The sequence below is a fragment of the Macaca thibetana genome, chromosome 16 (assembly GCF_024542745.1).
Source record: "Macaca thibetana thibetana isolate TM-01 chromosome 16, ASM2454274v1, whole genome shotgun sequence".
Taxonomy (NCBI): Eukaryota; Metazoa; Chordata; class Mammalia; order Primates; family Cercopithecidae; genus Macaca; species Macaca thibetana.
Genome location: NC_065593.1, coordinates 56,382,998 through 56,395,937, shown reverse-complemented (window position 1 = coordinate 56,395,937; position 12,940 = coordinate 56,382,998). Strand labels below are relative to the sequence as shown.

Sequence of the window (12,940 nt, the reverse complement as noted above, 5' to 3'; positions counted from 1 at the left end):
GGAAACTGAGGCAGGAGAATTGCTTGAACCCAGGAGGCAGAGGATGCAGTGAGCTGAGATCATGCCATTGCATGATCTCATGCAATGAGACTGGGCAACACGAGCGAAATTCCATCTCAAAACAAAAAGAAAAAAAAAAAACTCAAACCACCAAAACCCCTGAATTTCCCTGTGGACACCTTTTCTCTGGCAGCCTTTTTCAATGAGGGCTATGTTTCCTCCAATACTATATGGCCTGCAGACTGCTCAGCTTTCATTCCAGTGAAAACATTCCAGAACAAGCTCTGGGTCAATCCCAGGTCTTTCTCCAATCAACTCAGGGCATGATTGTATGTCACCTGCTGCCCAGCTAGAGTGACAGGACTCCACCATGTGACTCCACTGTAGACTCCCCACCTTCTTCTTTTGCAAAGCCTCAGACACCCAAATGCCTACCAAAAGTGGGTAGGGCGCCAGGACACCTCCAAGCATAAGTGGGCCTCCCCGGCATGCCTGGATGTGGAGGTGTGATGCAGACTGGTGGCTGCTCGTGACAATCTCACCCCTTTGTGTGCAGCTGCTGGAAGCCCAGGAAGCACACATCAAGGCTCCCTTGCCAGCGGGGTGCTGCCAATAAAATGGAGTCACGTGGGATTTGGAATGTGGAAAGGAGGTAGAAGTCATCATTTCCTCCCTCATAGCAGCAGGCGTGCAGGCTCTGGTCAGCTGGACTCCATATTCCCCCACTAGTCACCAGCCTGGGGACCGTGGGGCTGCAAGGACTCAGCAGCGGTTTCCCGAGTTTCCTGACATTTTCCACCCTCTGGAAATCAGCTGTGATCAAGCAGCCTGAAAGCCAGGGGTGCAACCTCCTCCTCCCCAACCTTCACCACCTCTAGCCCCTCCAGTGATAAGCACTAATTGCCTATATACAACCCTTTTTTGTTTGAAATAGCTAGGGTAATTTCTGTTTTCCTATCTGGGGTAGTGTAACATAAGAAGAAATATATATATGGTCTCTGCCCCCAGTTCCTAACACAAAGCTCCTAAGACCCTTGGAAATTCCTGAATGATGGGGGTGCTAGGAGCATTGTCTTCTTTTTTTAAAAAAATGTATCATTTTTCTTTTCTCCCAGGGTTTTTTTTCTTTAAAAAAAAAAAAAACTTTTAGGTTATGGGGACACATGTGCACGTTCGTTATATAGGTAAAATTGTGTCACAGCAGTTTATTGTACACGTTATTTCGTCACCCAGCTACTAAGCCTAGTCCCCAATAGTTTTTTCTGCTCCTCTCCCTCCTCCCACCCTCCACCCTCAGGTACAGCCTAGTGTGTGTTGGTCCCTTCTTTGTATTTGAGTTCTCATCATTTTGCTCCTACTTGTAAGAACATGCAGTGTTTGGTTTTCTGTTCCTGTCTTAATTTGCTGAGGATAATGGCCTCCAGCTCCATCCGTGTTCCTGCGAAAGACATGATCTCGCTGTTTTTTATGGTTGCACATCCTTTATTCTAACATTTGGTCCTTGAACCTGGTTCCTGACACAGAGCTCCTAAATCCCTTGGAATTTTCTGAGTGATGGGAGAGTCCTTTGTTCTCATGAGGTGACTCTTGGTGGGCTCTTTATTTGGGTCTGGTCACCAGAAAGACCTAACTATGGGTGGAAGCTTTGTGCTTTCAGCCCCATTTCCCAGCCTCTGAGGTAGGGAATGGAGCTGGAGCTCAATCACACCTGCGTGACAAAGCCTCCAGAATAATCCTTAAAAGACAGGCCTTGGAGAGCTTCCGGGTTGGCGAACGCATCCATGTGCCGGGAGGGTGGTGCACCCCAACTCCACAAGGACCTTTCCAGACCTCACCCTGTGTATCTCTTCATCTGGCTGTTCATTTGTGTCCTTTAAAATATCCTTTGTAATAAATCAGCAATAGTAAGTAAACTGTTTTCCTGGGTTCCATGAGCTGTTCTAGCAAATGTTCAAACCTGAGGAGGGAGCTGTTGGGACCTCCAGTTTATAGCCAGCTGGTCAGATGCATAGGTGATGCTTGGCTTTGCACCTGGTGTCTGATGTGGGGGTGGTCCTGTGTGACTGAGCCCTTAACCTGTGGAGTCTGGTGTTCACTCTGCTTAGGGCTTCTCTGCCTTGGTAGCGTCCTGTCTAGAAGGCCTTTCCTTCCTCTTGTCAGCTCAGAAAACTTTTCTTCCACTTCCCTTCTTCTAAGCCATCCCTTACATCTACTCCTTTCCAGCCGACCAAGAACAGAACCAGGGCTGGCTCCACTGCCACCGTGCCGTCCCACACTGTCTCCTCAGGATGTATTCAGATGTCCGGCCCTCCCCCGAGTCTAGGAGCCCTTTGAGGAAAGGGATGCTGTCCTAGTCAACTCTTTCCCAGCACCAGGCACAGCGTCTGGCACGTTCCATCTTTTTCATGGACTCTCCCCAGGTGGCCTGACCTTCCCTCCTCTGAACCGCTGCATTTCCTGTCTGCATCATGTTTGCTCTAATCAGATATCGCCTTATTTCATCCTCTTTTAAAAATGCTTTATTTCTCTGGCAGGTTTCATTGGAATCAGAATTTTAGTTCATTTAGTAGCTGCTGGCCTTGTGTCTACCTCTCTCTTGCACTCAGGTCTCACTTAAGACCTGGCTGACTGAGCTGTGATTTGCCATCAGTGAGATGGAGACAGAGGTAGCCCAGGCAGTCATGTTTTGTTCCACGAGACCCTGGGCGCCCCTCCCCCTCCCAGGCTACAGGCAGGGATGGGCACCAGCCTGGGAGAGACAGTTTATGCACAGGCTGGCCCAGCAGAAACTCTAGACTTACACAAAACTGCTCAATTGAGGACAAACTGGGGGCAAGGTAGAATCTTATTTTGGGAGTCTTTAGAAATATGGTGGGGTAGCATTTGGGAATAATAAGAATTGTAGCTGGCATGGTGGTACACGCCTGTAGACCCCCAGCTACTCTGGAGGCTGAGGTAGGATCTTTTGAGCCCAAGAGCTTGAGGCTGCAGTGAGCTATGAATGCACCACTACAGTCCAGCCTGGGTGACAGATCAAGACCCTCTCTGGAAAAAAAAAAAAATACATTTGAGATTCATAAATTTTTTTGATTATATAAAAAAATTATAAGCATCAAAGTGTGAAATTATGTAAATATGCCAAAATAGGAACCTGGAAGTGCTTGGAATCTAGACTTTGGGAGCCCAGCACTTCAAGGATCTCTAGTCTTGGCTTTTTTTTTTTTTTTTTTTTTTGAGATGGACTCTCGCTCTGTTACCCAGGCTGGTGTGCAGTGGCCCAATCTGAGCTCACTGCAACCTCTGCCTCCCAGATTCAAGCAATTCTCCCTCCCTCAGCTTCCTGAGTAACTGGGATTACAGGCGTGCATCACCACCTCCAGCTAATTTTTGTATTTTTTTAGTAGAGACAGGGTTTTTCCATGTTGTCCAGGGTGGTGTTGAACCCCTGACCTCAGGTGGTTCACCTGCCTCAGCCTCCCAAAGTGCTGGGATTACAGGCATGAGCCACTGCACCCGGCCTGTCAGATAATGAATTTTTTTTTTTTTTTTTGAGACAGTCTCGTTGTGTTGCCCAGGCTGGAAGTGCAGTGGCATGATCTTGGCTCACTGCAAGCTCTACCTCCCGGGTTCACGCCATTCTCCTGCCTCAGCCTCCCGAGTAGCTGGGACTACAGGCTCCCGCCACCATGCCCGGCTAAGTTTTTTTTGTATTTTTAGTAGAGACGGGGTTTCACCGTGTTAGCCAGGATGGTCTCCATCTCCTGACCTTGTGATCCGACCGACCACCTCGGCCTCCCCAAGTGTCAAGTGATTTAAAAACTATTCTTCCATGAATTGCTGGGCTAATTGATATGACTGTAAAATGCCTAACCCAGGGTTTAGCATCAAGTAAGCAAATTGTAACTGTTAGCTGCTGCTCTGCCTATGACTATTTAGTCTTGTGCTTTAAACTCAAATATTTGTTGGCCCACTGAAGTCACCACACAGAGAAAGATGCTTTTCATTCTCAGTAACGAACTTTGGGAGATAACTGGGGCAGGCAGCTAGACAACAGGTGTCTTTTGTCCAGCATCAGCAAACTCATTGGAACTGATGGGTGGCTCACTTTGCTTAGAACCCCTACCAGCACGCACATGGGGCTGCTTCCGTCACACTGCTCCTGGGAAGGTGGGGGGCAGCTGTTCTGCAGTTAGCGCCGTTCTTTACCTCCTGTTACCAACTGCCTGAGTTCATCTGTGTTCAGTTAGGTAGATTACCAATTCCTGTTCATTCAGATTTTCTTCTGCTCACTAATGTGTTTAATGTTCCCTAACCTACCAAATGTGATTAGTGACTTTTTCTTTGAAGGTGGACTGGAGGAATCCTTGCGCCTTCTGCAGCATTCTACTGCCATTATGGAACAGTTCGGCTATGGATGTGCATCAGCGGGGGATGGGGAGAGGCTGGGGCAGTACATGTGAATGGAGAGGTAGCCCCACCCAGTGTGTTTTCTGAAATACAGTCCCGCGGAGGGCAGTCTTGGGAAATTACTGCTCTCACATACTCTTCCTGACCCTACCCCTCCAGCATCTCCCTGCTATCCAAGGGTTGGGATTTTTAAAAAGAAAAACAAATTTTTAAAAAACCAAGTGAAACTTTTGCCATCTTGTAAGGGTGAAAAGCTCCCACCAAGTCTGGATGAACATTCATGCGTGGGCTTGAGGGCTTGGGAAAAAGATGGGGCTTGGCCCCACAGTGCAGGCAGGCCCAGTGATCCTATGAGAGAGGCCAGGAGGTGGGAGGTCGCCTGTGGGCAGGAGGTCAAGTATGTGGTATTTTATGACTGGTGCTTGATGAACCAAGGGAGAGGGCACCGAGAACAAGAGAACAACAGTATTTAATTGTAAAATCTCCACCCCTGAGGATATGTTTTCAGGTCTGGGTGACTAATAAGAGTGGGAAACAAGGGAGGGAACGACGGCGCTGTGCTTCCTCTGCCCGCTGCCTCTGTGGATGCGTGGACCGCTGGCTTCAGTCCTGCTTTTCTTTCTGATGGCCCTTGCTGTTTATGCTACGTACTTTTGCAGGAGGCCTGAGGCGGGCTGGGGTCACTCTTTCTCCTCCTATGACTGGGCTTCACTCTCCTCCCCCATCTCTGTTGGGGCTTCGCTGTCCCTGGGGTAAGAATAACAATGCCAAGGTTTTGATTCTTGAAAGGAGCAATTAAGCTTCTCACCCCCTCCTCATTTTAGTTGGGAACTGTGAGGGCCCCTCATTTACCCAGGTTCCCTGCTGAGGATCTCCTCCTCATTAGATGACTTCTTGTGCAGCTTCTCTGCCTGGTTATTTACTCTTGTGGCACTGAGAGGTTTGTACATATCTTTAAGCCACAGCGGCTGTCTGAATGAGAAAGCTCCATCCTAGAAGATGGAAAGGGAAGTATTAATTTTGCATGTCCTGTGCTTTCCCTGGCCACAGCAATGAATCCTCCAAAGTACCTGAGTCTCACTTGGCGAACAGCATCTCCTACATGGCAGAAATCTGAAAATGCCCCTGGGGAGACACATGCACAAGATAGTGAGTGATGCTGCCATTTCCCACGTCTCTCACAATGTACTTCTCTGGTCTTATTAGGACTAAATGAGTACCTCAGTCCATAATCACAGTGAGAAGAACCACCACAGACCACATACCTGGGGTCCTGAAAATAATCCCATACATGTGGGACTTTCAGAAACTCTCCATGTCTGTTCAGAAGGGCCCCACAATATACCGGGGGGACTTTGTATGCGGCTCAGCATGGAGCATTGGCAGGATGTTCAGTCCCAGTCACCCCCTTGGCCAAGTGCCCTTGTGCAGTGAATAAACTGCACAGCCATGCTGGGCAGAAGCATTTTATATCAGTCCCCTTCAGACTTAGTCTCACAGGCATCGTTTGATGGGGGGTGGGAGATGAAGTGGTTCTTTTCTTTCTAGATACTTTATTCTATAAGTTGATCACCTCAAGCAAATGCCTGAGTGCAGGTAGCCAAGTTATCTATCTCACAGTCCTCATATGGCTGGCTGTCGCTGGTGAGTGAGTGAGCTGTGAAATCAGTTTAAAGGACAACATATTCTTTTTGAATTTGAATAAAATAGAAAAAGCCAGAGTGCATTGTGTGACCATGGGGCAATTCTCCCTTTCTCTTTCTCAGTTTTCCTGTCATAAAACGATGAAATACTGTCTAAGGTCTCTCGTAGTTAAAATTCTTTGGTTTGTTGTTTTTTTATTTGAGACAGTTTTGCTCTTGTTCCCCAGGCTGGGTGCAATGGTGCGATCTTGGCTCACTGCAACCTCTACCACCTGGGTTCAAGCAATTCTCCTGCCTCAGCCTCCTGAGTAGCTGGGATTACAGGTCTGCGCCACCACGCCCAGCTAATTTTGTATTTTCAGTGGAGATTAGTAGAGATGGGGTTTCACCATGTTGATGAGGCTGGTCTCGAACTCCTAACCTCAAGTGATCCACCTCGGCCTCCCAAAGTGCTGGGATTACAGGTGTGAGCCATCCTGCCTGGCCTTTCTAGTTAAAATTCTGTGAGGTTTGCATAAAAGGAATAGAGTGGGGCCCAAAAATCAGTAAGATGAGAAAACAGTGTTTCCTCACTTCTAGGATCCAGGCAAAAAAAAAAAAAGAAATAAATAAAAAAGAGAAAGTAGTGTTTCCTGCCACTTTCGAGGAAGGACTCACATATTCTACCTTCCATCAGCTTTGAAGGAGACGAGTGCCCTCACTCCCACACCCGGTGGCCTTCCTTACCCCTTCCCCAGAGCCTCCAAGAAGACCCTGGCCTGGCCTGATGCCCACCGTCAGCAGGAACAGGCACCAAAACCTTTCCCCTTCCTGTCCCTCCCCACAGGGCTGGGGACAACAGATGTGTCCTTGTTAGTTCCATCCAGCTCAGCTTTTGGCTGGGGAGCTAATTTCACTGGAGCCAGGCTAAGCATGAGGATAACTAAGTATTTGTCCTGTCTTGGGCAGTTTCCTCACTGAAAAATGAGGGCAGAGTTCTAAGCTCTCCTCTAATTCTAAAATTCTAATTAAAATCACAAGACTAGTGACGGCGCATGCCTGTAATCCCAGCTACTCGGGAGGCTGAGGCAGGAGAATCGCTTGAACCTGGGAAGTGGAGGTTGTGGTGAGCTGAGATCGCGCCACTGCACTCCAGCCTGGCAACAAGAGGGAAACTCCGTCTCAAAAGAAAAAAAAAAAAATTACCAGACTAATATTTACCTTGAGACTCCTTCTTCATCTTCCTGTGATGACCTTCGGTGAGAATAAATCTGTTTTGGAAGAAAATGCAATTAAGATTATCCATCACAACAACCATCTCCAAATCTGTATTCATTCCTTTTATTCATTATAAGTCTCATCTACCTGAGGAGATAACTTGTTTGAAGACAGGAATTGTATGCTGTTCAACAGAGCTTTGATTCTTCCACAGTTCAGTCATCCTTGCTATCTTGCGGGGGACTGGTTCTAGGATACCGCCCCCACACCATACCAGAATCTGTGGATGCTCAATCCCTTACATATAATGGTGCAGTATTTGCATATAACCAACACACATGCCCCCATATTTACTTAGCGACAGGATTGCCCTCTGTTGCTCAGGCTGGAGTGCAGTGTCACAATCACAGCTCGCTGCAGCCTCAACCTCCTGGACTCCAGTGATCCGCACACCTCAGCCTCTTGAGTGGCTGGGACTACAGATGTATATCACCAAACCTATTTTTTTTTTTTTTTTTTAGTAAAGACAAGGTCTCACTATGCTGCCCAGGTTGGCCTCCCAATGTGCTGGGATTATAAGTGTGATCCACCATGCCTTGCCCCATGTACTTTAAGTCATCACTAATAAAATGTGTAGATATTGGACAGCGGTGACAGCTGTTATATTGTAGTTTCTATTTGTATTTTTTTTTTTCCTTCAGATATTCAGCCTCATCTAGTTGAATCTGAAGATGTAGACATGCTGATGAAGAGGCTGACTGTATCTAACTTAGGGTCTTGCAGGCAGCTAGCACTTAATACATTTTATTGACTGTTTTAGATAACATTCAACAGATAATTCCTAATAAAAACTCTTAAAAGTAGGAGAAAAAGAAAACTTCAGTCCTTCCTCTGAAGTGGCAGGAAAACCAGCCCGGGCAACATAGCAAGACCTTCTCTCTACAAACAAATTGTTTAAATTAGCTGCCTGCCTGTAGTCCTAGCCACTCAGGAAGCTGAGGCAGGAGGATCCCTTAAGCACAGGAGATTGAGGTTACAGTGAGATAGAGCACACCATTGCTGTCCAGCCAGGGTGACAACAAGGCCCTAAGAAGGGGGAAAAAAAAAAAAAAGGAAAAGAAAGGAAAAAGGAAAGGGGAAAGGAAGGAAAGAGTAGAAGTATTGGAAAGGAACAGACAAAACTATCATTATTTGCATATTAGATGATAAATGTTATTAGCTAAAGAAGCCTAAGAGAATCAACTAAGATTTTACTGGAAGTAATAAGAATTCAATAGGAAAGATCCCATTTACAATGGCAATACAAATGTATGAAGTATTTAGAAACAAAAATGCAAAGATCTTTTATCTAACAAAAGATGTGTAAGATCTATATATGGAAACACTAAAGTTCTTCTGAAAGACATTAACAAGAAATGAATACAGGACGTGAGATAGCACGTTCCTAGAATGTCGTACAGATGTCAATTCTCAAATTAATCTACAAATTTAATGTAATCCTGTTCAAATCCCAAGATAGTTTTTGGTGGCAGCTGTTTGTGAGACAGGGTCTCGCTGTTGCCCAGGCTAGAGTGCAGTGGTATGACCACAGTTCACTGCATCCTCAACCTCCCAGGCTCAAGCAATCCTCCCACTTCAGCCTCTGAAGTCTCTCATGTGGTGTCCAAGAAATGGTGACAAATCTCACAAAGGGACTAGGCTCAGGAGGGCTGGAATATTCAGGGAAGGTGTCAAGAAGAAAGATGAACCTGAGTTGGCTTTTGAGGGATTCATAGGATTCCCACAGGCAGAGTGAAATAAGGGCATTTTAGATGGACAAATGCACAAAAGCAGAAATGCGGATGGTGTGACTGGGGTATGGTGAGGGGCTGCTCTGGCTGGAATGGAGGGCTGCCACAATAATGGAAATGGTAAATGAGGCAAGTAAGGTTGGATTGGTAGCATAGTGTCAAGGTTGCCAGTTTATTAAATCACTCTTCCAATATGCTAGCAGTGGCCTCTTGGGGATCATGTAATCGAACAAAAGGCAAACAGAGGCAAGCTCCAGGAATGGGCACTGTGAACAGGACTCGCCCCAGAGTAGCCAGATGTAGGCTTTAGACATTTTAATGCAGGTTGAGCATCTCTGATCCAAGGGGGAATGTCTCACATGGTCTCCAAGAAATGGTGACACATCTCACAGAGGGCCTAGGCTCAGGAGGCCTGGAGTATGAAATGCTCCCCGTCCCCTGTGAACTTAAAAATGTGGCCATCAACTTTTTTAAAAGATGGCTACTCTGTAGTGCTTTAACTGGACCTATTTAGACAATGCCTTACACACTGGAAAAGGATGATACTGTGTGAACCTAATAAGTCTACAAGACAATACTTCTCTCTTTTGGCTGTCTCCTTCCTCTCCAGGGTGATGACAACTCCGTGAGGTGGAGATTATACGTCTCTCATCCTTTCAGCAACAAGGAAATAAATTAGTGGCAGAGTAAGGGGTGACTTGGTGAGTACATCTAATTGTTGACATCGTTTTACGTGGGAGAAATTTTGCTATTATATCAACTTCTTAAAATAGTCTAGTGGGATTAACTTGGTTTCAATTCACAGAGACCTCCTGGAAGCGAGGATCCTTTAAAATCCTGGAATATACACTGCAGTAAAAGAACAAAGCGTACGTCAGCCTTAACCGACTGAAGAATGTCAAGTAGCAGCAGGTGGGAAAGCAGCTTTGGTTTTGAGTTTGTGGGCTCTGAATCCACAAAAAGACAGGACTGCATTCTGAAAACCTGAATTAATTGTTGTCCTTACCTGAATGAGGCAGAAAATTATAATCAAAGTCGTTAGTATTTCGGTCACAAATAATGCCAAGATGAGTTTGTTGTTATAGCCATATCCTGGAACTTCTTTTGTGAGCTAAAAAAAAAAAAAAAAGAAAAGAAAAGAACAATTAAAAAAAAAAAAGAGAGAGCTAACTATTCAAAACCCCAGTATTTCAGGTGAGTAGCTTACAGGTTCTTTTTTTATTTTTTTGAGACAGAGTCTCACTCTGTCACCTAGTCTGGAGTACAGTGGTGTGAACACAGTTCACTAGACTCGACCTCCCTGGGCTCAGGTGATCCTCCCACCTCAACCTCCCGAGTAGCTGGGACTACAGGCACTTGTCATCACCCCAGCTAATTTTTTAATTTTTGTGGAGACAGGGTTTCACTGTGTTGGCCAAGCTGCTCTCAAACTGCTGACCTCAAGTGATCCACCCACCCTGGCTTCCAAAGTGCTGGGATTACAGGTGTGAGCCACCCCACCTTACCTACAATTCATCTTGTGCACTAATCTATTTCACCCTCTACATGAGCAAAGTGGGAGATCACCGTCATGGCCGAAGTTACATGACCAGGACAAGCTATGGCCTGGGAGTCCCAGGTTCTCCTGTGTGGGCACTTTCCTGGCATACACTAAATGATGACAAATCTGGGTCTCATGTTTCTGTGTGGTCCTCACCTCACTCAACCTCTGCTCTTTCTGTTCACTCTGGGCTTCCGTGCTCTCATTGATATAGTTCTCAGTTTTCCATTGTTCCGTATCCCATTCAGCCTTGGACGCCTTTACTTCCTGCTGCTCACTGAGAAGCTTCATCAGGAGGCCTGTCCTGGAGATGAGCTTGGCACAGGTCACTTGCACACGGGTGTCAGAGCAGTCTGTCTTCAAGGTCCGGATAACATGAGAAATGAGCTTTCTCACATTGTTGTTGGGGATGAGGGAACGTAGCTGCTCGGTTAGCTGATTTTCAAACTGATCACCTGCAGACGAGAGCAACGGGTAATTGAAGCTTTTGGGCTCGGAGGACAGGTCAGTGCCCATGTTGTTGTATTCCCATTGTGTCTGATTAGTTCGTTTAACAGCTGGCCCTAAGTTGAACGCAGTCCCAGCGGAATCTGCCTCAGGAGGAGGATTGTAGGTTGTGTTTTCAGAGATGGTGCCTTCCGGCATAGTAGTGTTTTCCATAGAAACGTTTTCTTCAAAGGCATTTCTTGCAGTTGTGTCTTTTACATTAGTGTTTTCTGTAAAACGTTCTGAAGGAGCAAATCCTTCCAGAAAAGGATTTTCCTGAGGACTTGGGTCTCCTAATGATGAAAAAGCCCCTTGTGAAGGGGAATTTATGAGGCTGTTCACTGCAGAGAATGGCGGCCTGTTTGCGAGCATCAGTCTATCGAGGTAACTTTTCTTTCTGAACTTTTGACTCTTTTTGGCCTTGAGTGTTCTGTGGGCCACGCGGGAGCGAGTTTTATGATAGCGGTATTTTTTTCGGGAATGTACGATTGGTTTGGCAGCCTTCATACTTTTAACTCTAGCCTTTGCGTTTTCTAAAATGAAAATGGCGTGGGTTAAGTCTTTCGATCTGTCTCTGACCTCAGGTAGGGCTTTTGCAGGGGTGGAGGCAGAAGGCTCGCCCATGGAGAAGGGTTTCAGCACAGAAGACACTGCTGCGTTAAGCTCTTGGGTGAATGAAGGCTTGGTGTAGACGGTGTTTCCCACTAACTTCTCACGCCCCTGCTCTGTGTGAGGCTGTTCCAGCTCCCTTGAGACCGGGCTCCCGAGCCTTTTTTCTTGGGCAGCGCTCTCCACAAATGCCTGCGCACCCTCTTCCCTCCTGGTGCTCTGCTTTCCCACCTCTTTGAAGTGCCTTTTCTGGATGCTCCTTGGGCCCGTGAGGACTCTGTTCACTCTCTGCAGGTTGTTGCCTACACTTTGAATCTTTGCCAGGCTGTTTTCCTGTGGTTGGACAGTTTCTAATTTCTTTTCAAATATTTGGCGTTTAAATTTGTTACCTAGAAGGCTGGTCTGCATAAGCATGGCAGTTTTTTCTTCCCTTTTAACTTCATCGATTTTTTCCTGTATTTCTGCATCTAACATATTTTCCAGCAAGTACAGCTTTCTCAATTTATTTTCATAAATTTTGTAAGTTGAGTTGTCCGATGCAGGTTGAAGAGAGGGGCTCTTTATATTGTTTTTCAAAATACCCAGGGGCCTATCTCCATCTTGCACATTTGAAGAAAGCTGTTTAATGAACGGTAACAACATTGATTTCACATCTAGATTTACCACTGAGAAATAAGGCAAGATGTAACTTAGTGCACTGATAACTTCACTCTCGTCATTGGTGTCTAGCTGCTCACTCCCAAAGCCTGACAAGTTGATGTCACTGCTGTCTGAGGGCACCTCCGGCTCAATAGTCAGCTCAGTGCTCGTGTGCTTCTTCCGGGCCTGTAACACCTTCATGAACGCTCCTTCTGGATTCCCTACGGATGCTTCTTCAGCTGTGAAAAAAGAAGAGACTGCTTTGATCATGAAAGATGACGGGACGGCATGCATCAGTCCACAGCTGTATGTACCCAGTCACACAGAGTAGGAGTCAGCAAACATTCGAGTGCCATTCAGAGAGGAGAAACACACACCCAATCCTAAACCTACGAAATGGCAACAACAAAAGGAGAAAAGACATCTTTTGAAAACATGGCCACTGGCCGGGCGCGGTGGCTCAAGCCTGTAATCCCAGCACTTTGGGAGGCCGAGACGGGTGGATCACGAGGTCAGGAGATCGAGACCATCCTGGCTAACACGGTGAAACCCCGTCTCTACTAAAAAAATACAAAAAAATAGCCGGGCGAGGTGGTGGGCGCCTGTAGTCCCAGCTACTCGGGAGGCTG

The 12,940-nt window shown here is 46.4% G+C and overlaps 1 protein-coding gene across 36 annotated transcripts in view; it reads right to left on the bottom strand.

The window, feature by feature from the left end:
• Window positions 1–4,857: 4,857 nt before the first annotated feature.
• Window positions 4,858–12,940, bottom strand: part of LOC126938910 (leucine-rich repeat-containing protein 37A2-like) — a 197,904-nt gene continuing 189,821 nt past the window's right edge. For 32 of the 36 annotated variants that reach the window (XM_050763644.1, XM_050763641.1, XM_050763643.1 and 29 more), the window contains 6 exons: window positions 10,734–12,550; window positions 10,044–10,148; window positions 7,251–7,300; window positions 5,478–5,532; window positions 5,260–5,399; window positions 4,858–5,154 (listed from right to left, as the gene is read on the bottom strand). In XM_050763644.1, coding sequence (XP_050619601.1) covers window positions 5,103–5,154; window positions 5,260–5,399; window positions 5,478–5,532; window positions 7,251–7,300; window positions 10,044–10,148; window positions 10,734–12,550 — 2,219 coding nt within the window. In that variant the 3' untranslated portion in view covers window positions 4,858–5,102. Of the gene's footprint in view, window positions 5,155–5,259; window positions 5,400–5,477; window positions 5,533–7,250; window positions 7,301–10,043; window positions 10,149–10,733; window positions 12,551–12,940 lie in introns of those variants that run through there. The other 4 variants (XM_050763619.1, XM_050763624.1, XM_050763623.1 and 1 more) reach the window with 4 other exon arrangements.